Source organism: Phymastichus coffea, unplaced genomic scaffold (genome assembly GCF_024137745.1).
Source record: "Phymastichus coffea isolate CEN01 unplaced genomic scaffold, Cenicafe_Pcof_1.1 PCOF00349, whole genome shotgun sequence".
NCBI classification, from domain to species: domain Eukaryota; kingdom Metazoa; phylum Arthropoda; class Insecta; order Hymenoptera; family Eulophidae; genus Phymastichus; species Phymastichus coffea.
Window position 1 is genome coordinate 1,707 of NW_026707160.1, and position 27,095 is coordinate 28,801.

The 27,095-nt window shown below is 40.1% G+C and overlaps 1 protein-coding gene and 1 pseudogene across 1 annotated transcript; one reads left to right on the forward strand and one right to left on the reverse strand.

Annotated features, from left to right (window-relative positions):
- Positions 1–10,546: 10,546 nt before the first annotated feature.
- LOC131674934 (uncharacterized) lies at positions 10,547–13,313 on the forward strand. The gene is given in 5 exon segments (XM_058953750.1): positions 10,547–11,050; positions 11,315–12,651; positions 12,726–12,943; positions 13,038–13,105; positions 13,107–13,313. Coding segments are annotated over 5 exon segments (1,977 nt in total). The 5' UTR covers positions 10,547–10,903.
- A 2,177-nt stretch (positions 13,314–15,490) lies between these two features.
- LOC131674933 (N-acetyl-D-glucosamine kinase-like) lies at positions 15,491–23,052 on the reverse strand (annotated as a pseudogene).
- Between the last annotated feature and the right edge of the window lie 4,043 nt (positions 23,053–27,095).

A 27,095-nucleotide genomic window follows, 5' to 3' on the forward strand; every position in this document is an offset into this window, starting at 1 on the left:
TTATGCGAAGTGCACTTGTATTAATTGCCAACGAAAACAACGAGTTAAATGGTCTTGGGAAAGTGGACTAGTGAATAAATAATGAAATGAGCAAAACAATCAGATAGCACTGTCAGTCGATTGTCCGAAATTCAGGTGTAAATTCGAATAGCACAAGGTTATCGGTTTATTAGCTCGCTAACTTGACATAATACCCCACTGTTACGCAAGAGACCCGCCAATTAAGCTATCCAACGGGTAACGTCTTTGCAAGAACGTCAAATTCAATTTCATATTCCGTCGACGTGTACTTGTATGCGTGTGCGCGCGCGCGCGCGCGAGAAAGTTGCAAAGTGATGAGGCGGTTTTTTCGGCAATCCATCATTTTAATTTAAAATATCAGTCGGACATATAAACTGTTTCGAAGAATCTATCATTGTTAAATAACTTGGCTAAATCAGTTTGAAGCGATAAGCGCAGAAATAATAAATAGAAATTCGCGCTGTTTGCGCGGAAAATGGCGAGTGGATAAATGAAAATCGAAAGACAGAGCGACCATTCCTCTTCGTTCACACGAATGACGGCAGCGGCGGATTCGACACTTTTATCGGTAGTGATCTTTTATTTTTCAACGTCGCACCGATGGAATTATACATCATGAGAGGGAGAGGGAGAAAGAGAGATAAAGAACTCGATTGCAAATACCAGCAGAGAGCTGGACTCTATTATCGGTCGCTCGGCACGTTGATCTCCATCACTGACATTTTTTATTTCTTCGCTCTCCATTTCATTCGTTTTAAAAATCGCCGACGGTGATATAATTGAATTCTCGTGAAAACGCAAGAACGTCGAGTTGAATAGCAACCAAGAGCGCTCTCAGTTTGTGTACTCATTCAAATGTCTGAGACGTGAAAAGCAAGCCAAGGGGGCTACTATATAAGTTGGCTTTATCTATGAAATTCAAAGCAAGTTGCGTCCAAAACTCGCGGCGCAAAATTCATATACGCAAGCTTGCGAGGAGCCCGCGCTAAAAGCGCACCAAGTTTTGCATCCGCTCGCGAAATATATTTGTGTATGTGTGCGTATGTGCGCGCGCGCTGCTGTGTGGTAGGAAAAATAACGGTCGTCGTCAAGTTTTATTCAAAAACACTAATCATATGTAGAAACAGCCAGGTACAAGTATGACAAGTGTGAAAAAAGGGAAAACTGGTGGTGGACTGCGAATGTAGGTGTGTGAGTGAACAAAGTCGAAGAGGGAGAGAGTGGTACTCACGTTTGTGTAGCGCGTTTTGGTGTTAGCGGCAGGACTGTCATTGTCGGCGAGCTGCGGGAGCCTCTCTCTCTCATTCCCGTCGCCGAGGGAGAGAGATGGATATAGACGAGTCGGCGGTGCGCTCGCGCCGAGTCAGCCAACCATAGCCAGCGCGCGCCTCGCGCAGACTCCGACGGACTGGAGCAACAGCGCCACTGTGCACGCTCCTTAGCATCTCGCAAGCACATGTGCTCTCTTTGCTCTAGCCCCGACCCTCCAACCCGTTTTATCCTGAATCCACTATCTCGAGCGCGATGTGGGTCATCCCGCTCGCTCTTGCTTCTGCTGCCACTGGCACGATGTCATCGCGTTTTGCTCGATTTTTACCAATCGTACTACCTTGCATTTGCTTTTCACTTAATTTTTCGTTTGTTTCTGTCTTCTAATGTCGCTCGAGAGCTTTTACTGAATTTATTGGGACTGTTACTTGCTCACGTAGATTTGGAATGTTTGTGGGAAAATATCGCGCTATCGTCTTTCGCATACGAGTTTTCAAGCTCCAGTCCTAAATGCGATTATGAATTTTTGTTTACCGGCAGTGGAAAATACGCGAATATATGATTTCGAGGGAAATTTCGTTACATTGTTTGTATACCAAACGCACACTGTCAGTGCAAGCGCATAATCATAATTGCTGTGAATCAATGAATATTTTTTAATAAAGAAGCATTGATTTGCTAGTCGAACGATCAATATTATTCAGAATATCTCGACTTTTACTCTTTGCATTGCGTGAACTTTAATCAGAAAGTAAAAAATAGCGTAGCCGTACCTACTGCAGTAATGGAAAATGCTCTTTTCAACTATTGACTGGTCCAACTGAAAAGTCCGCTCAGACGTAGAAAAGAAAAAACAAAGACGAAACAAAGGTAGTGTTCCATGACTAAATGTCCGTAAAAAGAGTGAACGCAGAACCCACTGCGTATCGTAAAAGATTAATTGGAAAGGTTGTACTTGCAGTCGCCTAGTTTTGATTTATTGTCAGTGAACGAAATTCTGACTGTAATGAAATTCCGCTCAATCAATCCAATTAGGAGCCTTATCAAGATTGATGAAAAGCATCGAAGTGTAAGTTGCCTCGTTACTCTCCTTTCCGCTCCCCTTCTGTTTGTGACCTCTTACACCTCTTGCTCGGTACTGCAATAAATATAGAAAAAAGTGTATCTTGGGCGAGAAACTCTTGGAAAATTACGCATGAAAGTTAGAAGGAGGGACAAGAAAAAGTTTATTAGCAAGATTGATGCTGAGCCAAAGAGAAGCAAATCAATATTTTTTCCTCATTTCTATGTGTTCCTTCGATTCGGTTTCCATCGCTGTACCTCGTAATGAGCTCAGAAACAAGATGCTAATAGAACGATCTTGATATTGGAGAAAATCTGAAGTATGCAGTCAAATGATTTGATTGTCGAGCGTTTCTGTATATTCTTATGCTCCTGTGTATATTCCTGGCTATTATGAGACGTTTACTAGCGGATAAAACGAAAAACAAAAAAGAAAAAAGAAAAAAGCCGATATCTGGTAAATAATAACCGAGTCCCATTTTCTCTCGGGCGTTGCTGCTGAAAAACGCACGCTGAAGTTTAGAAATATACACGCGGTTAAAGTCGACTCTTAAAAACCACTATTAAATATTTTGCAAAATCTAGATTAAAAATATTTGTTTTGCCCACTAATAAGTTAGTAGATTCGTGCGGAAACTAAAAGCGGCTTAGAGGCTAGCTTTACTGGCTAATTGTGGCTCAACGTGGACAGAGGCTGAGCGAGCGGGAGAGAAAAAGGAAATTAAGAACACCCGCTTCATCAAGTATTTGTCAGCAGGAAAAATAGCAGGTAGCTTAATGAATTGTGGCGCATAATTAGTTGTGACTCGCAATCGCATAAACTTAATTAATATTGTTGCCACCAGCTGCGTCGTATTGATCATTTCCGAAACTTGTATTCAACAATCCAAGCTGGCCATTCAATCCAAGTATCTTTATCCATCAAAATATTTTTTCTATTTCCCAAGCAACGGATAGTTGTTAGTTGGACCTGCATATACGCGAATGTCTCAAAGCACCATTTATTTTTTTTAAAAGTAATGTCAGTTCGCTGGAAAGGAAATATCAGCAGCAGGACTACATACGCATAGAATTTTTTTTATTACTCTTTTGTAAAGGAATTCGTGATATACGAAATTCTACAGTGAAGAATTAGCTTCCAAAGAAGTGTGGGTTTCTTTTAACGTGGATTAGACTTAACTTACTCCAGCGCCCTCGAATTTCCTCTCAGCTATTTCCCCTCTGGGTCGGAGTGATTTAACAAATTTAAAAGCGAACTTTCGCGGTCATCGAATGGGCATTTTCCATGGATTTCGTTTCAATATGCGCATACGAATGTGGGCAAAAAGGTCTACTTTCACTCGAGGTGAAATTATGCAAAATGGCCGGCGGTAAAACTTTTACAAGTGTCCGATAACAGGGTAGAAAAGAATCTCCACTCCGGTATGGCGGTTCGTTATAACCGTGGCTAAAGTAAAAGTTCAACGAGCCGGGAAAATCCGAGGCGACGAGAAAGGAATCTTCTTCGCCCGCGTCGGTAGAAATTTCGGTAAGAAAATTCCTTTTTTCTGAAGACATCGCAGATGAGTAAGCGAGAATGTGGGAGCAAGCGGAGTAAAGAGAAGAAAAGCAAGAGGGAGCGCTCCCTTTTTCCTTTTGCTCGGAATCAGAGGCTGAAAGAAACGAGAGAGTGCGCGCGTGTGTCTACGCCACGTGTATATTGATCTATAAAGTGAGCTTGGAAGCTCCGTGCGTCTATATACCTAGGCAGATAAAGAACTAAGCCTCCGGTTAATTTTTACATGGGCCGTGGGCCAACGTATAGAGTGCGGATCAGCAGCGAAGGCGCCGAGCTCGCTTAGCACATAAAACGTGGCGGCAAGAGCGACAGAGAAAGAGAGAGAGCAAAGCTGCGTAGAAAGACAGGTACATTCACGTCCACGTTGTCGTCGTGAATAAATGTGGGGCGCTCGTCGCTTTTGAAGTTAAGCTGACGGCTATTTTGTTAGACGCCGATATTTCATACCCCCAGAGATTCGCTATGGGATTTCTGAATTATCGAGCTAACTATTCAATAGCATCAAATAGTTCTCTGATAAATGTGATCCATCAAATAAAATATAGCTTAGTTTGCACGTCTACTCGTTAAGAAAATGTAGCTTTGAAACAATAGTTTTTTTCTAAAGAGACAGTTTTCAAATCCTAATGAATGTCAGAAATGAATATCGTTTGATTAAAGCTTTTCTCCTTCGAGATACAAGCATCATATAACAAATGACACTGCTGACATTGGGTTGAATTTTCGAAGCAGCACTTTATGCTAGACTCTTTATCATTTGAAATAATTTTTCTCGTTGACACATAATAAAAATAAGTATCATGTCGCTTCTGAGGACTTAGAACAATCGCGGAACCGAAGGGAGAGAAATTTCAAGGAAAAAACGTGTGCGTGTGTGTGCTCGTGTAGGAGCAGATACGTCAAAGAGTTTTGCGGAAAATTCCGTCTCTTCGGTCCTCCGACTACCGAGAAAACAAGCTTGGCTCGGCGAGTTTTCAATGTCGTCCGATCGAGCCGTGGCTTGTTTTTTGCAGTTGAACAGTTGAAATTAAAAGTTGACCAGTTGGTCTCAGACTCGTAAGGAGAGAGCGGAGGGATTAGGCGAAGGTCGATTTCTATCTAATCTTATTGTTAACCTTATTAATGTTCTCGTGGGCAGTGATTGGTTTTAACTTTTCAAGTTTGAAGGAAACACATCGAAAAAGCAAATATTTGGGGTTTTTTTTTTGGTTGGCTTGTCCCGAATGTGCAGTTGCACGTGGTATGGCGCGAGGCAACAAGTACAAATGCTTGTGCATCGTCGATATTGGAAACATCTCGACCGCAAACCGTGCTAGATGGAAGCTTTCGAACAACAAACATTGTCACAGGTCATTTTAAATTATTTTCAGCCTTGAAACCTAAAAAAAGAAGAGGAGGAACGAGATGAAACAAAAGAGTCTTTTACTAAAGAAACTTTTGCTCTCTAGCCGCTTATCTTTCTCAGGGAAAAAGTTTCGCGGCAGATTAGAGTTTATGTGGATGCGGTGGGTGGGTGATAAGTAGCTCGTTATGCAGTGGCAAGAAAGGAGTTTCAAGTATCGTTGATCGGACGGAAATCGATCGATTGAGCTTATCTACGGTAGTCATTCGACGGAAAAACACAGACGCGCTAAATCTTCAACTATGAAGTTGCTCTGCCGGGGTCGCGTTCATCTGCATCGCAGCTTCGTCGACCTTCTGTTTTTTTTTTTTTTTTATTGGAAAAATGAAAGACGCGAATTCGTTAATTCGTCGTCGAAGCGTTAAAGAGCACTCGGCGATAAAAAAAAAAGGAAATCTGCGTAGCGCGCATGTATGTCAAGGATCAGTGGTGAAAAACAAGGGAAGGGGGTGGAAAATGAAATATCGAGTAATCGCGTACACTGGTGGCGATGTAACGTGGGTCTAGCGAGCGCTTGCGCCAGGAAGCCACCTGTAGCCCTGCTGCCGCTAGCCCAATCGATACACTACGGCCCACTGCTACACGCAGACACAGGCGCACAGACATCGATGAGGGTTTTCTCTTTCTCTGTCTTTCTCAACGATTGGCTTTTTAAAGCGAGCGTGTCTCGTTACGACGATCGTTATCTCGCCATCTAGCCCTGTTATCTCTACACATTTTACGCTTATCTGCTGCTTTGTCTGCTCGTCTGTGCCAAAAAAGAATCCAAAAAAAAAACTGTTTTTTTCTTTTTGTTATTTTCGTCCTGTACAGCTGATATTTCTCCCTATCTTCGTTCAATGCTACTTACGGGCTAAGCCGGAAATAATGGCGTGCTGCCTATGGTCTATACCTGTTTATTTATGAAAACTGGTAAATCTCGCTTGGACCTTTCAATTTCATTACTTTTGCAATGAAACGACGCAAATTGACATGCTCTAATTTGCTTTCAAAAGTCTCGTAACTTCGAAAAGCCCCAACCTCGGAAAATACTCATTAACCAAGTGGAAATAATTTGATTTGAAAAGCAGCGACAACTTGGAAAATCCATTGGTTTCTGCAGAATTCAGTCCGAATAGTGAATACGTATGATGTGAGATAACTTTATACATTTTAGCTTAAATAAAAATGATCGACGCACTCGGCAAAACGCTTTCGACGAGACGGTAATTGGAAACTGGATAATGGCCATTGGAATGCATATTCGAGAAGCAGCGAGATCCCGACGCACGACTGCTGGCCAATGCAGAAAGCTGAGCAGCCGCGTGCGTGGCGATTGCTCGCGAATAATAGAGCATAATCTGCGCCGGTAAATGCCAGGAAGCCGAAAAGCGCCTTAGCCGTAAAAGGGAAAAGCCGTGCACGGCCATGAAAGAGTCCGTCCGACGCGCTAGCAGGCATTGTTTACAGCTGAGATTCATCAGCAGAAAAGCGACTGCAAATTCTCGCTTGTAATTCCTTAGAGGGCAGGCTCTCGCTTGGTCGCCCCGGCGAAAAGCTGCCGACGTCCTCTCGCTTGTCCGCCACAGCCAGGCGGAGGAGGCTTAGCGGAAAGGCGAAAGTAAGCTATATTCTCCGGGAGGAAAGACACGCGCGTCTCCGCTAACGTCGCATTAACGGGCAGCTTTCGATGAAGTCTCTGTCTCCCTCTCTCTCTCTCTCTCTCTCTCTCTCTCTCTCTCTCCTCTGTCGAGCGAAACTGATCACATGCTATCAGACGTTGTCCAGTTTTGCGTGTAGTATATTTGAATGCACAACACCTGTACGTGCTAAAGTTTGTCAGCTACAGTACCATATGCTCGCGAGGGTGAAAGGTATGTCGGACAAACAGGTCGACAACAATAGGGGACACGCGTGATAGAGATAAGCCAGATATATGTATGTACGCTCTGTATGGCAAGCTTGCGATAGAAATGCAAGACTGCCGTACGTATGAATATGCATCACGCCGCGAATTGCAACTCGTCCACGCGGAAAATCGCCGGGATCAGCAGCTCTATCGCACTTACCCGAGCTTCAATAAGCCGCTTTTTGCCGCGTAGGCGTGCTTCTCATCGACTCGCGCGCTGCGCACTATAACTGATTTCCATCGAACGCACAATTCGTTAATTGAATCTCTATCCCAGCGCGTGAAAACTCGCATCTGTGTCTCGTCGGAGGCATTGATCGAAACCACCCTGCGCGAAGTGTCTCCTTGGTAGAAAGATTTACCGCTGCTCACGGCCAGTTTCTAAGAAAGTTGTGACGTGTGTGAATCACGCGACAAAGCGAAATAGAAGCCACGCGAAACGTCAGTGCGACAGATGACGATAAATCGCGATCAACTCATCCTTCAATAGCGAATTTGTGTTCACAGCGCCAGTAACGCCGGGACAGAACACCGTTGGCGCGTAAACTTGGCAAATGTAATCGGCTTGCTAATCACCATAACACTCTGGGAACGCGTATCACACACGCACTCATGGATGGTGAGGTGGAGAGTATGTGTGTGTGTGTGAGAGAGAGAGAGAGAGAAGTAGCCTTGGATGTAAAGCGTAAATTCTAAATATAAACTGCGTCAGGGCTGCGCGCAGAGATATCGATTCCAGCCCAGCGGAACAGGGGATGCTTAAAGCCAGCCCAACGGCGACGGTGAGTAGAGGGAGATACGTACGTGTGCCCGTACGCGTACGTGTGTGTGCACTGTAGCCGCGATAGAGAAAGAGAGAGAGAGAGAGAGTCTACCTTGTACCTTCGGCTTCGCCATGTGTAGGCTCTTTGTTTTTCTCTTCTCTACCCTTTTACTTGCCTCAATTGACAACCCTTTCAAGAGCGCCTCGTAAATATCATCGCGCACCCGACCAACTCAGGGGGGCTTGCCTGTTTTTCTTCATTTTCCAACACTCTTCACCCAAAAATGGTTTATCATCCTGTAATTAAATCTTCTTTCCTGAACTTTGTAATCGATACACTGCTTATTGTTTTCTTTTTATTTTCATCCTCCTACCCATTTGACAAAAGAATAACGCGTATCTAGAATTTTGATCGATGTTTCAAGTTTTTTTTAACATGAGTTTGCTTTCTAGAACGGATGGAGACTTTTTGGCAATTGAGGATTCATAGAAGAATGTTGATTGATTGCTTGACAGCTAATTGAATTTGATATTCTACGAAAATTATCTAAATTGCTTAATGAATATTGATATAGAAGTAGCCAATCACGACATTTGCTAATCACATAATTTTTATGTTTTTTTTTGTTACATTTAAGGAAGGTTTTATCAAAACTGTTACGTCATGCATAATTAATCGGAGCAATCTAATCGCGTCGCGAGCAAACAATGAGATCGCATAATGCAGTTAGCCGTTATTAAAGAGACAAAAAGTCGCGTAAACCGAGAGTAGCGAAAGAGAAGAGAAAATGACACTGATTAAAACGTTTCGCTTTTTCTTCGAAGCCGAGATCTGTGTCCTGTCTGCCGTGAGTTTTATCAAACGAGCCGAGCGAGAGCAAGTGAGTAATACAATGAAAAAGGAAGAGATTTCCAGAAAGAGAACGCGCAACCTCGACGTATACACCTTATCAATCTTTGTCGCTTTTGCTCGAGTTTAATTAATACATAAACTCGTTTATCTATATGTATATATCCTACACTCGTCTTATGCTTGATATAAAGAGCGAATTAGACGATTATCGTTGACACGCGTGAGACTTTTATCTAAATTACAGTCGGACTTTTGGGTTTAATCGTTTGGTACAGGCACATTTAAACGAGTATCTTCGAATTACAGTGTCACGTGATTGTACTTATGATAGTTACATCATCAGTTATCGAAAAACGTGGCAAACTGTTTCATCCTTTCGCGCATCAACTATTTTTTAAGTCGAGATGGTTCGCTTCGTAAAAAGCCTCCGCTAGAATCGGCATTTATACGTATAAATTAATGACTGCATTCCCCTTAGTTTCAGATTTGAAAAGTGACGCGTGCCGTGTGTTAGTGAGGTGAGTGTGTGCGCGTATAGAATTCGAACATGATCGTCGTCATACAAGGCTAAAAATCAGCGATACACACACACACACACATACACACATGGCATGGAGATTCTTTATGGGCTAATGGATAGAAAGTGCATAGAGTAAGATAGACCGAGAAAAAGAGATAGGGCGCCGATTAAACGAGAAAAAGATAGATCGGACCTAAAAATAATTTGATCGCGCGCTTCAATAACTTCCTGACCACGGAGATGCTGTGACAAAATTACTGAAAAGAGATTCGTTTCTTCTTTAAATCCTCAGTATTATAGATTGATCAACTCGTCTGAAAGTTTATGCGAGCAAGGATACTTGGTAATCGGCACGAATAAATCTTGAAAAACGTAAAATTTTATTTCGATATCGAACTGTGAATTTTTAATGTATGCTAAATGTGACTTATTTATATCCGAGTCGTTCAACATCCGAAAAATATGACTTGCTAAGATAGTGCGTGCATCATCAATCCTGTATTATTTGACTTTTTACTAATTATAGATTAGGAAAAATTAACAAATTTTATAGGTTTGTTTTTGTCTGCCTCAAAATATTGTTCAATCTGTTCAAAATTCTATAAGAAACTATATTTATAGATTATTTATAGTTTTATGTGAACTTAACGACTAATGATATCAATGAATTCATGTTGGTTGTGCCCCGCAATTTGCCAAAAAAAACTCCATTAACTTAACCTCGTTTGGTGTCATTAATGCTCAATTGTTAAAAATAATTCGTATTTTGAACTTCGCGGGTCTTTCCAGTAAAATCTCCAGCATAAACACACATACGCACGCATAGATAATATGTAGGATTTTCCATGAAGAGCATACCGACTTGAGATAAGGTAGACTAATTGATATAATTATTAATTTGAAATCCATCAAGTTCAAAATCAAAATTATTTTCGACAATTCAGCATCGATCATATCGAATGATTTTTTTCTTGCAAAGTGCGGGGACACAACTTGCTAAAACAAGCCCTTGAGTTGACCTCATTTTGTGTCATTGATGCCTAATCCTCAAAAGTAATTCGAATTTTGAACTTCGCGGGTCGCGAATAATATCCGGGCAGAGTAAAACATATAAAGCGCTCAATTGTCACCAGCTGATATGGACGACAATGGGGATATGGGAAGGAAATAAGAGATAAACATGCAGAGAAAAAGCAATGTGTAACAACAACAATAACATGATGCATTTAAAGACCAAAAGCAAACTAGTGACCTAATGACTGTCGACAAAGTGAGTGAAACTACTAATAGTATTATGAATGAAACTGAAAAGAAGTTCTTCTTAAGGCACTCCTTGAGTGTTAATAAATAACCGTCAATTGAACGGATTCATTGGACGTAATCTACCTTTGCACTTTAAGTTATTACGTCAGTGTGTATGGCTGAACTGTTATGTTTTGGTTCACTACCTACTAGTGCCAGTCACTTAAGTTATCTTTGGTTGACTCATAGAAACTCAACGGAATCTGGCTCATCAAGATTTGCTGAAAAAAGATATATCAATGAGTATCTATCTTGAAAGCTAACTATGGGGAATATGGAAGATGACCAAGCGGCTAGAGAGGCCAATAAGATTTGTGGAGTTTGTGGAGACAGAGCACTTGGCTACAATTTTAATGCTGTCTCCTGCGAGAGTTGTAAAGCTTTTTTTAGGAGAAATGCTTTGAAGAATAAGGTATTATTTAATAATTAAGAATTGTTTTTACTTTCATTTACTTTGCAGCAGGCCATTATTTTATGTAAAGTAAGATATGCACACTTGATGAGTGATACTAGATGAGGGTCAAATATTTTATGTATCTCCAAATATTCCATTTTATATTCCATAAGTTTTGAGTATGATTGCTAAAAATTTTATAAGCACATAATGTTATAAACTTCAAATACTTTATTATTTGAGAATAAATTTGGTGTAATATAATTGTTTTATTCGTTTCAGGAGTTTCGCTGTCCTTTTTCTGAAAATTGCAGTATAACACCAGTTACAAGACGTTTTTGTCAAAAATGTAGGTTGGATAAATGCTTTCGAATTGGCATGAAAAAGGAATATATAATGTCTGATGAAGACAAAGTTTTAAAAAGACAGAAAATTGAACAAAACCGAGCAAAGAAAAGACCATGTAAAGAAAATTATAAAGCAGTAAAGGCAAAAAAAGAAAGTTTAGACGATCCTAATTTTGATGATTCTACTTCTATACCATCTGTTGCTTCAGTAGCTTCTGTTATGTCTGAATCATACTTTTGGGAATCAGACAAAAAGTATGCTGACCTTGATGCCAACAAGCAATCTACAGTCGATAGTTTAAGTCCAGTTGCAGCTGCTTGTGTTCCAAGCCCTTCAAGCCCCCCTCAAAATTGCGACATTGCTAGTAGTAAGACTTTAGAAATGTTAAAAGATTCATCGCGTAATTCTATTCTCAATTTTACTCAACACAGTCAATCTGTTACATATGAAGCAGTGGACATAGATATTCCGAAAGGTTCTCCAAGTCAAGTGGACTGTCCAAGTCAAGTGAATTTTTATTCTAGTGCTAAAGAGAGTATTGAGAGTAAAGGTCAATCGAACAAAGTTAATGAATCAGTATTGAAATCTTCAAATCGATATTGTTTACGTTCCATCAATTCATCTGTATCTTCACCGAATTGTTCAAAATTAGAAAAGAGTCCACCAGCTTATACTATGTATAAGCTGCCAGAAGAAGAAAAGTCTCATAATGATTTGAATGAGTGTTTGTCAAGTAATGAAATAGAAGAAACTGTTCCAAGTGTGCCTATACATTGTTCAGAAGAAGCAATAATGTGCCAGAAATCAAAAGAAAACTGTATAAATAGAACTGATCTAGTTACAAAGATGATACATGATCCAGAATTAGTTGCTAAACTAGTTACTAATCCAAATGTTATTGCTAATGTTATTATTCAGGACCAGAGTTTGTTTACTAAATTTATAAAAGATCCAGAAATCATTAGTAAGCTTGCTTCTGACCCTCAAATATTGCAGTATTTAGAAGAAGATAAAACAGTAAGTTCTCGAATTCAAGAAACTGTGAAAACTAATTCACATCCTGAGAGATATCTTGACAATAAAATTTCTAGTAATCTTAACAAGAATGTAATTGACAGTAATCGAGGTCACGTCGAAAATCCTATTCTAACAAATCTTATTACAACGCATAGAAAAGAAGAACTAAATCAAAGAAATGATATTCCTACAACCAGTGAATGGCATGATATTACTGATGAAGTTACTAGGGATGTTTTACAAGATGTAGAAAGGTGGATAATCATTGATCAAAATTAATTTTTTATTTTTAAATAATACTACTAATACTTTAATTTTACATTTGCAGGATACCAATAACTGCAAATTCAATTGAATCAATCCTATGTGAAGCTATAAAATTAGAGTTTTCTGCTTACTCAAGCTTTGGTGGTAGTCATTATAGCAGAGAGTTAAATGATGCTGAGAGGGCCAAATTAAATGAACTTATAGTTGCAAATAAAGCACTTTTAGCTCCATTAGATGACGATATTACAAATTTGATAGGTGAAGAATGTAAATTTAAGGTAATGAAAAACTATCTTTTTAAGTAAAAAAAATTAAAACCGAAAAAAGAAATGGAGATCTGGCTTTAAATAAATATTTTATTTTTTTCTAAGGCGGAATCCCGACCACGCAGACCCGGCATTACTTGATGTTATAAATTTAACTGCTATAGCTATTCGAAGGACTGATTAAAAATGTCAAAGAAAATCAATGCTTTCAAAAAACATGTGTCCAAGAAGATCAACTTGCATTGTTAAAGGGTGGTTGTACCGAAATGATGATGTTTACGTTCAGCTATCAAACTACGATCCTGATAAAGATAGCTGGAAAAATTCCTCATAGCCAAGATAGAATATCAAATATCAAAGCAGAAATATTAAAAAAAAGTTAAAGGAAAATTTATATGCTGAAACACGCAAGATTTGTCAGAACATTCGATTCCCGCTGGCGAGACGAAAAATATTATTTTTAATTCTTTGTGCTATAACTCTATTTTCTTCCTGATCGGCCAAGAGTTTGTTCATAAAGGACGTAATTAAAACTGGAACAGGTTTAATTTGATTTCATGTAAAGATTTCTATCGTTGGTTTTTATAAGTTTATAATTTGATTTTTCATTTCAGAATTCATATTATTACCTACTCAGAAGGTATTTAGAGAGTATATATCCCGGATGTGGAAGCTAAATCAACTTTTTATGAAGCTAATTCAAAAAAATATCAGATTTGCACAGATTGAATTGAGGAAGTAGTTGGAGTTTATTTGAATGTAAATCCGTCTGATGTCGAGCCATTATTAATCGAAATATTTGATTTAAAACATTAAGTTTCATGAAAGATTGCGATTAAAAAATTAGAAAACTCTAACTCAACAGCAATATTCTGCATTTCCGAATATCTTTTTAAAAAGGATATAATAATAAATTTTATTATTCCTCAATTTTTATTTCATTATACATTATATTACGAATAGATTTTCGGGGCTTATTAAATTTGTTAGCGATTTGTAGACTATTGAATGTACGTAATATAGAGTTGTTTTTTTAATGTATATACGAAAAATACTGTGGAATATCGTGGTTACACAAACAATTTTTATTATTATATGTATAGGATTATGTGTAATTAAAACATATTCGTACCTTATTGAAATTTAACAAAAAAACTTTTGTTTTTTTATGTTAGTATAAAATAAAAATATTGAAACTTCAAAAACTTGACAAACATATTTTGATATAGAAACTAATTATTATAGTAAATGTTATGTTTTTATATTATTTGAAAGTAGAATAGTTTATTGTAAATTTTGTGAATTTTATCTTTATGTTATAATATTAGTAATCATTGTTATATTCCTAAGTGCAATTATTTCTGCATTATTATGTAAAACTATGTATATTAGTTTAAAAGATAGATGCTTACGCCATTAATCCACTTGTTTAGAATCGATTTTATTATGAAATGATCCGCCTGTAACATAAAACTTAACATTATACACATGTGATATAATAATAAAAATATTTTTTTTTTCATAAATTTACCTTATTCAGTGTATTTTAAAACATTTTTTTCTATTTATTCAACGTTTATATTAAAGCAATGATGTTGAGCGTTTGTTAGTTTTCTTCATGTGAGTCAATCGCGAGTTGGTGGAGCAAATGCTCCAAGTAAAATAAAAAATAGCGCAAGAGTTTAGTAATAACGATATAGAAAGAAACATCACAGAAAAGATAAAAATTAACGCTGTAAAATACACCTTTAATTATGGTGCAAAACAACCGATACGGTCCAGTTTACGACAAATTTTATTGCGCTATATATTCCAAACATTTTTTTTTGGTTTTTATTCGTAAAGGTTACTACTTGTTTAATTTGAAACATTGTTTTTTAAATGAACATAGATGCAGAAGATTGTGGCTTTTGTTTTTTTACATGAACTAATTTCGATAATGATAACGATATGTGTGAAGTAAATAAATATACAGGTTTATCTGGAATATACGTTACAATTTTAATAAGAACGCTCAACTTTAAAATACAATAAAAAGATAGTCAAACACAACAAAAAAATTGACAAATCAATTATTTTAAGAATTTTTGTTTCAAAAATTCTTGCTAAAAAGTGTGTATATGTATATACATATATTTTATATATTTATATAAAAAATATTGACTTCTACTTTTCATCTTTCATCTTGTCATAACAGTTTTTGTACGAATCAGACCTTTACGCATTGATCTGAAGCTTTCCTCCGAGGCATATTATACAACTAGGAATTTCTTAATATGTTTCTAGCCGATACAGCACACGAGCTTTCTAAATGAATTTAAATAAGGTAAAAAATCATTGAGAAGCGACAAAAAAAGCAGTATCCAGTCAAGAGAATTGATGCCGTCCACTTTTCGAGGATGCAGCGCTCAAAACTCGATGTCATCAAAATGAAAATTCAATTCAGAAAGCGTCATAGTCGGGCAGTTTCGGCCGTCTAATAATCAAAAACTCAGGATTTTTTATTTTTGTTATAAATACGACAAAAAACAAACCAATAGAAAACATTGCGGAAATCGTTTTACGCGTGGATTATCTGATTTTCAATGCTCTGGTCGACACCGTTTTTTATAGCCAGCGGCGAGTTTTGTAGGCGAGGCCAATTGTTGGGAGTAGCCGGGGGCAAATTTTCGCGCTTGTAGTGGAAGAACTCCTCGACGTTTGTTTCTGGTAGGTCTTGTTCATGGTCATGCAGTCGATCTTGTCGGCGGGCGATGTAACATGAACCGAGTGCCGCTGATGTGGTGAGGCGCACCAACGTTAGCTCGTCGGACGGAGCAGTGGTCGTGGATCTCCGTGATGAAACCGGGTTTTAAATAGCACCAGGACTTCCACACCGAGCCCACGCATATCACTTTCAGTCCGCCTTTTTCTAGTTTCATTTCCTGTAAATTGCAAAGGGCAAAACAGTTTTTTACAAAACGCTTTTACGATATTTTATTGAGCAAAATAAACTTGGGGACGCTCAAAAAGAGTATTTTATGGACATCAAAAAGTTCAATCGTAACTTTGGCATGAAAAAATGTTAAGTCGAATTGAGTCAATGCTTCTATGGATCATTGCGCATTGTTTTGAATGGAAGTATGAACTAGAATTAAAATACGAAAAGCATCCAATTGAAAATTTTGGGGCCGAATTGTTCAATAAAAATTATCCATAGCCATTAAAGAAGGTCTAGTTTCGAGTGACCGTGAAACAGTTAGGCCTGGATAGAGTATATTGAAAAAAAAAAAAAAAAAATACAAAGATTATTAATATTCAGGACGTCAGGGTTCCGCGAAAAAATGAGAAAAAACGTGCATCGTACCATGTGTGCTTTTTCCGGAAACCGCAGGACACCAAATTTAGCAAGCTGCACGCCAGCCTGATAAAAGAGTTCAAGGCAAAGAGGATCGTTTTCTGTCACAGCCGATGGCCAACTCCTTAGTGAAACGAGGCGAATTTACACTTATTGAAGTCGGCGTGCAGATGCGGTAGCATTGCTCTGTTGGTCTTTGACTTCGAAGTACTGTTTGCATTGCCGGCCATACGTAGCTTATGGGCTTGGGTGCCTTCTGCAAACCATCCCAAGTCGTCCGAACACGTACTTGCAACGCCCTGTGCGCCAGCCCAGTATGCTGCGATTCGACAGAAAAAGTAGTATTTTATCCTATCTGGATTCCCGAACGAAAAGGTAGTCATTGCGCGAGCAGAGCGTGATCGCGCTCGATTTCAATTTGTTTTTTTCGTCGAGCCTTGCGAAAAAAGCGAAGACGGCATTCTGATGAAATCAGGTGTGGCAATATTACACTTCGTTTCGGTTTTCACGATCATGCACAATCGACGATGTATGAAGTTGCGATACGATCTCTCATTGTCCCCGCGAGTCCTCTCCCGTTTAAACGATGCGCGGAATGGGCAATCCGCGCCGGAAAAAGCGAGCAGCTGGACTCGCAAGCGCTTCAAAGCAGTTTTTCCGATGATAAACGACCGATCTTTATTGTGAAATTCCTTCGGGCGAGAGGGCGAGAAGGCGATGTGGCGTGCTCGCGAAAACAAATTGAAAGTTAGGGGTCACGTCACGGAAAAACAGAAACTGGGCTTGACATAAAAAACGTCGATGAGACAGGTGAACGAAATAGTTGGTGGCAGGCAGGTCCGATGGGCCAAGGGCGAGTCGCGCGGCAGAATCAATCGGCGAGTAATAATGGGGGCAGAGAGCGCTTACCGCTGCCCTCGTCGCCAAGCATGTGTCCCCCAAACCACCGCAGCCGTAAGATTTGCCGTCGTTGTCGATGAGCAGGCAGTTTGCTTCCTGTACCGGATATCAGCACGACGCCACCGTTGCGCACTGCTGTTTTTCAGGCTGCCAAGTGTGTCCGAGCCGACCTCGTATTGGCGCGCAGATGTTGGGTAGAGCCGGTGCAGCGTGTCAGCTAACAGTCTGTTGCTCTTCTCCTCCTCGCAGCCACTCAAGTTCAGGGCCCCTACATTTCAAAAGTCCTCTTCGTAGACTCGTGTGCCACTTACGCGGATCGCTTGTAGCTTGTCGCGGGAGTAGCGCGAGGGGGCAACTCCGAGATACGTTTGTCTTCGAGGAATATTAATGAGTTGCGCTCACGTGCGATGACAGAGTTTCTTATTATTTGGAGCGACCGCTGATGTCCCCAGTTACGATCAATCACTAATTTACTGCAGCGGCATACATTTTCAGCAAAAGCAAAACGGCGCTCAGACGTATCTCTGCACTTGGAGATTACGTAAGTAAATGGTATTGCATTAAAAAGCTGTCGATCGAGCCCAATCGCCCAAGACTAACGATTACCGTATCCCATGATGACAAACGTTTTCTAAGTGCACTGCGAGTCGAAATAAATCATTACGTGCTATCGTCCTTTTTGACCATTGAAGACATCGGAGCGAGTGGCGATTGAGTCGAATGAAAGTGGACGACGCACGGCAAGAGCGCGAGAAGAGAAAAAGTTGAATGCCTATGCGAGCACCGCGTGGAGTCTACGCGGACGCCGCGCGTCACGCGAGTTTCGCCACGTGCGCCTTGCTCGTGTGGCGCGAGCACGAAGAAGCAGCAGCGACCACATGCGGGCCCTGCGCCCGAGAGTAGGAAATGATGATTTTACGCCGCTTTAAATGCCACTTGCCGGCAGCGCAGCGCAATGGCATGTGCGCCCCGACGCGCAGTCCGAACACCCCGACGAGAATCTTCTTCAGTTTCGCGTAACGGCGGCGGCGAGCTCGCTTACTTGCACAATTCCCTCCATCGGCGCGTCTCCAATAATCATTGATTTATCACCCGACGCGATTGAGCTTTCGAATCCGCTTGACGACATTTGCAAATAGTGCGTCGTTAGCTCGCGCAGCGCACGATTGATTAGCTCCTCCGTCACTCGCCCATTAAGTCTTCTCGTTTCCGCGGCAGATCGACCCGTTCTTTCTTGCTTCCTATTCGTGGCGGATCGTGCGCGTTGGGGGGTAGCGAACAAATTTATATCGTCAACAATTGGGTCGATCGTGCGTCCGCTTATTGCGATGAAATATCGAGAGCGAAACCTCTTCGGCGAAGAGCTCGAGGGTAGACTTTGGCTTCCAAGCAGAAGAAGACAGAAGAGCACGCGGGAAATGTACTGGGTCAATTTCGAATTGTAAGTCGCGCAACGGCGAAGCACTTTAATCGTGGGGCGATGCAGCCCTGATTAAAAGCCAGGCATCGCTCGAGAGGGAAATTCACCGAGGGCAAGGGCTTGCGCGTAAAGATTGATTACTCTAGCCGGATGAGGAATCGCCCCGCAATGCAGCGGAAATCGTCCTCCGATCCGTATGTGCGTCCAATAGGTGATTTATCAGGCTAATACTCACCACAATGTCATAAGGTACAGACAAGGGTATTTCAAGCTCCTGTTTGGGACCTGACAATCATATCGTTAATCCTTTCCGCGGTGCCTTCGATTCCTAGGACCTGCAACGTTTTCAAAAGTAAAGAAAGAGTTGCGTTGCTTTCATAATGCTCACATTAACGAGTGACGCCTCTCGTCATACATCATTGATTGGATAGATTCTGAACCGCGTCGACTCCAATTGTCCAGAAGGCAATTGTTGCGCAAGTGTCTCGCTGCAGATTCGCCAATCGGATCTCTTTTTTACCCGACCTCTCAATTGTCAAATTGTACGCGAGACGATTTTTTCCTGGCCCCGTATACTTATAGCCATATGTAGTAACGGAAAGTCCGGATCCAATGAACAGAGTTTGCCTTTAATGCACTATTGACAAAGAACTTGTCGATATTTCGACAAAAAACGAAATTCATCGAGAATCCATAATTAATGAGCAAACTAATCCTACGGTAATTAATCTTTTTCGAGTAGCGATATTAATTTCCAGTCATTCCCGAGCGTTACTTGTTCAAATAAATAATCATAATTTTAAGTTTTCAATATAAATTTACCATTGAGGTCAACTGAAAAATAGTTATAAAATATATGTTACCGTGATTATAATGTATTAAATAATACTAATAGCATCAATAAATTCTTTTCAATTTTCACAGTAGTTTTCAAAATTAAAATTGTCTTTTATTGGGAAAACCTATGCTCGTCACACCTTATCTTAAGTGCTTATTGCTAACTACAAAAATTATTCAGTAAAAGTTTGATAAACGAATAATTGTTATAGTACCTTCAAAATATTAAAGATTGAAACTTAATTGTTCGATGTTGATATTTAATGATTTTATTTATAACATTAAAAAGGTACAAATTTTTATGATTTCACTACCAAAAACCAAATTGTATTTTTTCAAATTGTATTTTTACTGTAATAATATTTATTTCATTTTTGGGATTATTAAGAAATTTATGTTAAAGACTACCTGACAAAAAATAATAGAGTTTGAAAATTAATGATCGTTTTAAATAAAAGGGAGTGTTTCCACTTGACCTGCAATATCCATTGGTTTCCAGCTCTCCCCCTACGATTAATGCTGTACGCTCCCTGTTCGGCTATTAAGCGCGATATGCTATTTCAAACCTAGCGATATCACCTGTGCGACGTGATCTTTTCCCGATTATTTACTCGAACATTCGGAATAAATAAATGTGGCAATCGTGAAACGCGTATATTACTGACGGTACAGGCAATTGAATTTGAATTTTTTTCAGTTTGCCTCATGTTGTCGCGATTGATCGAGATTTTGAATTAGACTTGTTTTTGATAGAATGATCTTATCGTTTAACTCAAAGTCTAGACAACTTAGCTGAGCTGCATAATTAACACAAAAATGAACGCGATGGTAATCGAAAATACTTTTTGATTAGAAGTGGTAGCATGCATCGATTAGATTGCATTGAAATGCACAAGAGTTCAAAAAAATTGTCAACTTGTATTTTCTTCGTCTAAACAAGTGAGGCTCGAATGCAGTTGATTAGTACTCAGCGCTTATCTACGAAACTCGTTTTGAATAAATTCCTACGCTTTCAAGTAGCTTGATAAGACACACGATCATTCGACCTCTTTTTATATATTATCACAAAACCTACACCGTTTTGAAATTTATTTTTTCTCACAAATCAAGGTTTTTTTAATGTTACACTTCTTCAAACAACCTCGCGTAAATGACATAATTCGTATTCAAATATTGCTAAATCCTTCCCCAACTACAAAAAAAAAACTAGTGTATTGTGTATCGGTCAGAGTTTCAGAAGATAAGATTATTACAACGCGTATTACGGAGTGATTCAGTGTGTCCCAAGGCGCTGTATTTTTACTTTTCTCGAGTATGGACGAACAATTTTAATTTGGCGTTCATCTACGTTTTGTGCAGTTGAAAATTGAAGGATGGTGCGTAGTTTGCGCTAGTGCCGTTTAACTCTAGCGCTTGATTAAATAACGTAACGGTGCTTTTACCCAGTGATTCGTGTGTGGCCCCTCGAACTTCCGATAATTTGTTGCCTCGTCCATCCACCACGAATAGCGTCGAATGTGTGGATCCTCTGAAATAGAAAAATTTAACTTTTTGTTTTTCCTTCCGATTCAATAAAAGACATTACATTTTTTTGTTGATTCCTTCGCGAAAATTCAAAAAATCGAGCGAAATGAAATGCTTAACAAATTCATGTTTGTTAATCAATAAAATCGAGTGCCTGTGCCTATTAAGACAAATAAAATTATTCAAATATTAATAATTTGAATAAAAAATGTTTACGTTTATCTTTCTCCACATGCCTGCCCTCTGAAGAACAGATCATATTACCGTTTATAAATTTTCTATCTTCAAATGAAAACATCTCTTAATATAAAGATAGAAAACACTATGCACTATTTCATGGGGCCTAACGCTGTATTTTTCCTCGATTTCAAAAGTCCGATTTCTCATACTTCACTGTAGGCCTTTAATTTTTACAATCAACCAATTCATTTATCAATTCTGATTCATTTTCCTTCATCATCTTTAGCAAGTCACATGTCGAGAAAACAAAGTGATATCTCAATTGCACACTTTTATCCTTAGCACTTATTAAAAAAGAGGTTAAAGACCGAGTATCACCTCGGGCTCGTAATCACGTTTTTATTCCAATTGTGCTTTACGGGCGCCGTGCAATCCAACATAAATAATGTTTTATCGATTTGTTGAGTACCACGCGAATCTCCCGGTTGATGACGAACATTTCAGGCCTTACAATCGTAAGGTTCAGAGGCCAAGAAGCAGTTCTTGAAATTATTATTGTTATTTTATGTAAACAGCGTTTATGTAAGATTTATTAATGAGAAAATTACTCCTCGTTCCCTGCGATATCCAGAGACAATTTTCAAATAACGCAGGCTGATTCATTTTTTTTATTTTTTTCACTACGTACAAATGATAAACTACAATACAAATGAGTAGCATTTTTAAAATTATCAAAGCGCGTTAGTCCGTCAAGTATTTGCTTTAATTGAGCAAAAAAGAATATTTTATGGGTAAGAGATTTTGCAAAAAAATTACGCAGAAAGTCGAGATACAGCAAAAGCTCAAGTACGCGGAAACATCAAGTATACATAATTTGACGAGTGGATATGATTGTTCAACTATTTCGACGTTTCAGATAAATAATATGCGTACGTTTATAATGTACGACGAAAATAAAAAAAGAAGTTTGTGTAGTGAGCATGCTTATCAAGTATTTTTCGGCGCGAACTCTGGCATCAATCAGTGGTACGATAAGCGATTTGCCTGAGTTCACGACGAGATTTACATCGTCAGCTCGATTACGGTGGATTACAGAGAGGGGTGGGGGGAGGGGGTAGGCAAACTAATCCGGCGACTCGTGCGATTACCGTTATAATACGAGCCAAGTGTCATTGCCAATTACGTTTGCCATTGAAAATCGTTCCTCTCTCTCTCTTTTCCTCTCTTTTCACATGTGCTCTCGCGCACTTTTGATAAGCCCCCACGCACTACCGCACTGAAGCACCCATCGTGCGAATTATTCTATCTTGTATTTATTTTTAGATACTACGGCTTTCCATCTCAGAAAACGTGATGGCATTTTAGTGGAAACTTCACAACCACAAACTTTTTCAGCAGAAAAACAAATAAGGCGTGAACAAAAGCTTCTAAATATTTGGAATAATGTGGTCAATCTGATAGCGGGAGATTAACAGATTTTTCCGTATGAATGAGGACAAAAGTTAGGTGGAGGACGAGTCATGTTATCGTGTAAGGAGAAAATTCGAATAACGTAATTTTTCCAAGACGATATCAGGACAGAATCATTGTGAAGGAAACATTTGTACAGATAAAAAGCGCCGTCGGTCCATCTATTCAAAACATTTGCTTTTCTCTATCCACCGCTCGAAATGCTTACAAATTACATACAGTTCCTTTTGCCTCTCATCTCATACGCAAAACCAAAACAAGGTGGGCGCGATAACTTACCCTTCGACTCCACCAATCCTGATGTCTTCCGGGTTTTTTCTTGAGATTATCTGTCGAGAGATTGTTGCTCACTCCGTTCACTTTTTCCATGACGAAGGGTTTTTTTAATTTTGTCAGTTGTCCCACTATCGCTCAGACTTTTCATGGATCTACAAATCAAACAACCAAAAAACATTTCTAAGATTAATAATCGGAAAAAAACTACACTTTAGACAAACACAACGACGTCCAGCGAAGTGCACAGGGTGAATGAAACCGGCCGCAAAAAGTATGACGACTCAAATTTTACGGTCAGCCGGTTCACTCAAGTTTCAAGTAACCGCCTGCAAACGACAAAGCAATGTAAACGCCAACGCAACAGGCGAAAAAACTTCGGAAATCGATTTCGAAAAGAAAAAATCCCGCCTTATCTGCTACGCAAAAACGTTCAACGACCCTTGCTTTGATTTTTACGAAATGTAAACAAAGCAAACAAGAAGCGTTAGTTACGAAACGCATAAAAAAAGCAAAAACAAAAACAATATTAAAAATAAAAAGAAAGAAATTAACACGTCTGTGAGAGACGAAACCGACCGATTGCAGCAAGGAGGGCAGACCACAAAACTCGGAGCATCACGCGGGCTCTCGATCCACTTTATCAGCGCGCGAGCCTCCGGAAACGCTTGACGTCCACAAGCGTTGCGCTGCACGGGGCCGCCTACTGACTAGTGCGCCGATAGAAAGGTAAGCACATACCTGCTGTGTGCGCGCAGCGGGAGAGGGAAGAGGCCGTGGGGTAAACTTGGCCGAGCAGTCTGAGGACGACGAGTTTGCCAAAAAAACCAGCAGAATTCTACGTACTTAGGGGACGACGACAGCTGTTGCGGTTAGAGGCCAATGAGCGCAGCTGAACGGCCAACAACGGCAGCACGTGTTTGCCGTCGCGGACTCGATAACGGACTGACGGGAGACTACACACCCGTCGGCTTTCTTGGCGTCCGACTGGCCTCTCTCCCCATTGCCGAGGTTACATATGCCATGCCGTGCGACCAGCACAGGAGGGAGGAGGGGTAGGGCGGGGCTGCCGTTTGCGCTGCTGCTTACTCGTACTGGCAGATCGATCGCATAGCTTTAGCGCTTGCGTACTTTCGGACTCCGCCGTAAGCGGACTACGAGGAAAACAAAATGTGCTTTCGATTGGCGAGTGATTTTGCACGTAATCTTAGTCCTACAGGGATTTGAGCATCGAGAAAAGTTTGAGAACGTGGAAGAATCGAGGAATAACGCCTAGAAGGCACTTTTTATTCGAATGAAAAAAGTCTTGGCGGTTTTACTTTCACTGCGCGATCTCCTGCGCGGCGGATCATTCGTTTGTTTTGGCCGATTTTAAATTCAAGGACTACCAGCGACATCTCGCCGATTCAATTTTAAATTTGTTGTGTTGCAGTGAGTGTTGATAAATAAGCGAATCCAATCCACAGTCCGTGGACAATCCGAACCATAGTTGGTAAAAAAAACAAGCTTTTTGTTCTGGCACAAAAAAATTTGTAATAAATCGTTCGATTCTCAATTTCAATAGTACATTTTGTGTTCTCGAATAGTCGTTCGTGAACAATTTGGAATTCTATGCGGGGTAACTGTGTATTCGATGTATTTACAGTTGATGTAATTTCTGTTGAAAAAAAAAGATTACACGGATTTTGGACACCCTCGTTTCAAAGAAGATTGCGTTTAGAGTCATTCCTGTTTTCATTCCATACTGCTTTCACTTAAATAATTTCTTCATAAAAAAGCGCATCACGCAAAGGACTCATTATGCAACGAAAAATTACCTCGTTTTTCTTATCTGCAAAGCTGTTACTATGTGGTTGGAAGTAGATTAACGTCAATAGTTTGGGCAAGATGCAGGAATAAAAAAAAGAATAAAATTAAATGAAGGGATCGCATAATTTGCAAGAATTACTAAAGTTACTTGGTCATTCTCAAGATTTTTTATTTGACTTTGAAATCCCAAAAATGGGGCCCGGGGCCAATTAGCAAGCGCCCACCTGCTCTAGGGAGGTGGCTCCCTCTCCCAAACATCGTCCTGCTCCGTTTCTGGTTCTTGCAGCCGTCATCTAAAATCTGGCTGTTCCATGCTCAACGAAACTCAGGACGCACACACACCACTCAGACCACCTGGTGCAGCATTAAGTGTACTGGCCGAGAGATTGTGACGAGGACAGTCCAGCCCAAAACGCATAGGACGGAGTGCGAAGTCAGAGTGGTGAGAGAGATCGCGAGTGTGCGTGTCAGGCAGTCCGTCGGCAGAATTGAGAGTAACAGCAAAATGAGCGCCTCGTCTCGAACAACTGCATAACAAGCGTGGTGCAAAACAGTGTGTAGAAAAACCGCTCGTAGTCTTGAGTTACGTTGCGAGAGCAAAAGGGGCGCGCGCAATGAAGCAGCCAAGCCGGAGCTGGTCGATTGTCGCCGATCATCGTGCCGGGACGTCACTGCTAGGAGAGGTTGCAACTGATATCTTCGTCAGATAGAGCTCGGAGAGAGATGGGAGTCGAGCAAAAATGGCAGAGGCAGCGCGGATGTTTTTTGTTCCTGTTTAAATCCAAGTACCGGGCGGAAACGAGGGCCGAGGCGGAGACGATGCCTCTCTCGCGGCTGGCCACTGTTTGGCCCGTCATCTGGGCGACGCCTTCTTCGTTGCGCCGCGCCCCTCGAGAGCTCGCAATTGGCCCGCCGCAGCGGCCGCTTACTGCCTCTTCTTCGTCGCCGCAGGGCCCACTGGCCCACCGTTGCCAATGCCTCCTCCACGTGCCACGAGCCGGAACAACTGTTTCAATGGGCCACTGCGTCAATGGCAGCTGCCTGTGCAGGGAGGGTTTGGCAAGGACCCAATTGTCAATACTGCGCCAGCAAAGTCAGGTCAGTCAGCAGGATCGTCGCGTACGCTTTGTACTTTTACAACCGCCTCGTCTCTGCCTTTTTTACCCCCTCGTTCCCGGTCAAGTCGGTTGATCTGCAATCTCATCTGATAAAGTTATGTCTGCAGTGCTTTCACCTGACAGTCTACATGTAGTGTTTTTTGTTGAGGTTAACAGTGGCTTTCTTGCTGTATATCTGTATCAAGAGGGGCCTCTCTCCTCCAATGTGAGTTGCTTATATAGCAAGCCATTGAGATTTTGCTGTATGCAAAACACAGCATGTCTCTAGGCATGAATCTTAGCTTCTGAAACTTATCAATAAGAGATAAACGGTGAAACCGATGAAGTTCAACCTGCTAAGTATGGCTATCATGAAATTGAATTCAATATTAGTTGATAAACTAGCTATTGAAGGACTCTTCTTTGCATAATTTATTTCATAACAACAATTTTTATTGAGGTTAATTCTATACAATTAAAGAATATTGTATACATGATTAATTTTGTAATGATGGAAAGAAGGGAAATATTTTTAATATTGTATACATGCGCACTTGGACCCTGTCCTGTATTTACATTATTTGCACAAGCTAATTACTTGTAGTTTTTACTAATCCTTCAAAGAATATTTTGCTTGAAACAAATTTTTATATACTGTGTCATATCTTTTAGATAATAGCATTTGTAAATAAATGTAAGAAAACATACTGTTTGAAATTAATTGGTGGCTTGGTCACAGAATTATCTTTATGAAAAAATTTTGATAACAAGAGATAGCTTATTAATATTTAGAAAGCTGACTTGGCTTGTCTTTGAAATTTATAGAAGTATTTAAATAATTCAAGCATTTAGTTACAAATATTGTTCTCAAACGCGAGTAGCATTAGCCTTGGCGCGGAAAAAAACTTTGTCATGAAAGCCAAAATGAGCAATGAAAAATTGTTCTCCACAGATTGCCTCATTAAAACTTGATTCGAACAATAAACTCAAAGACCATTACGAAAAACATTGTTGCCATCGAGCCACCCCGAAGAGCAAGCAATTCGGTCCCTATCTGAATCAATAAAAATGTCTTTTTTCACAGTTTACCTCGACTTTAAAATGCAAATTGAAAATGCTTGGCCCAATTTAGTCGCGAAACAGGAAAAAGAGTGGAGTGGAAGAAGTAAAAAAAGATCGCTGTACGCGTGAGCCTGAGCCTGGCGGCTGATCCCTCGCACGCAAGATGCATATCTCGCCGGTGCAGTCAGCCGATCGAACCGTCGCTGCATACCTTTATGCGCTCGATGACGATGAATTAATATAAATAGCACTGCAA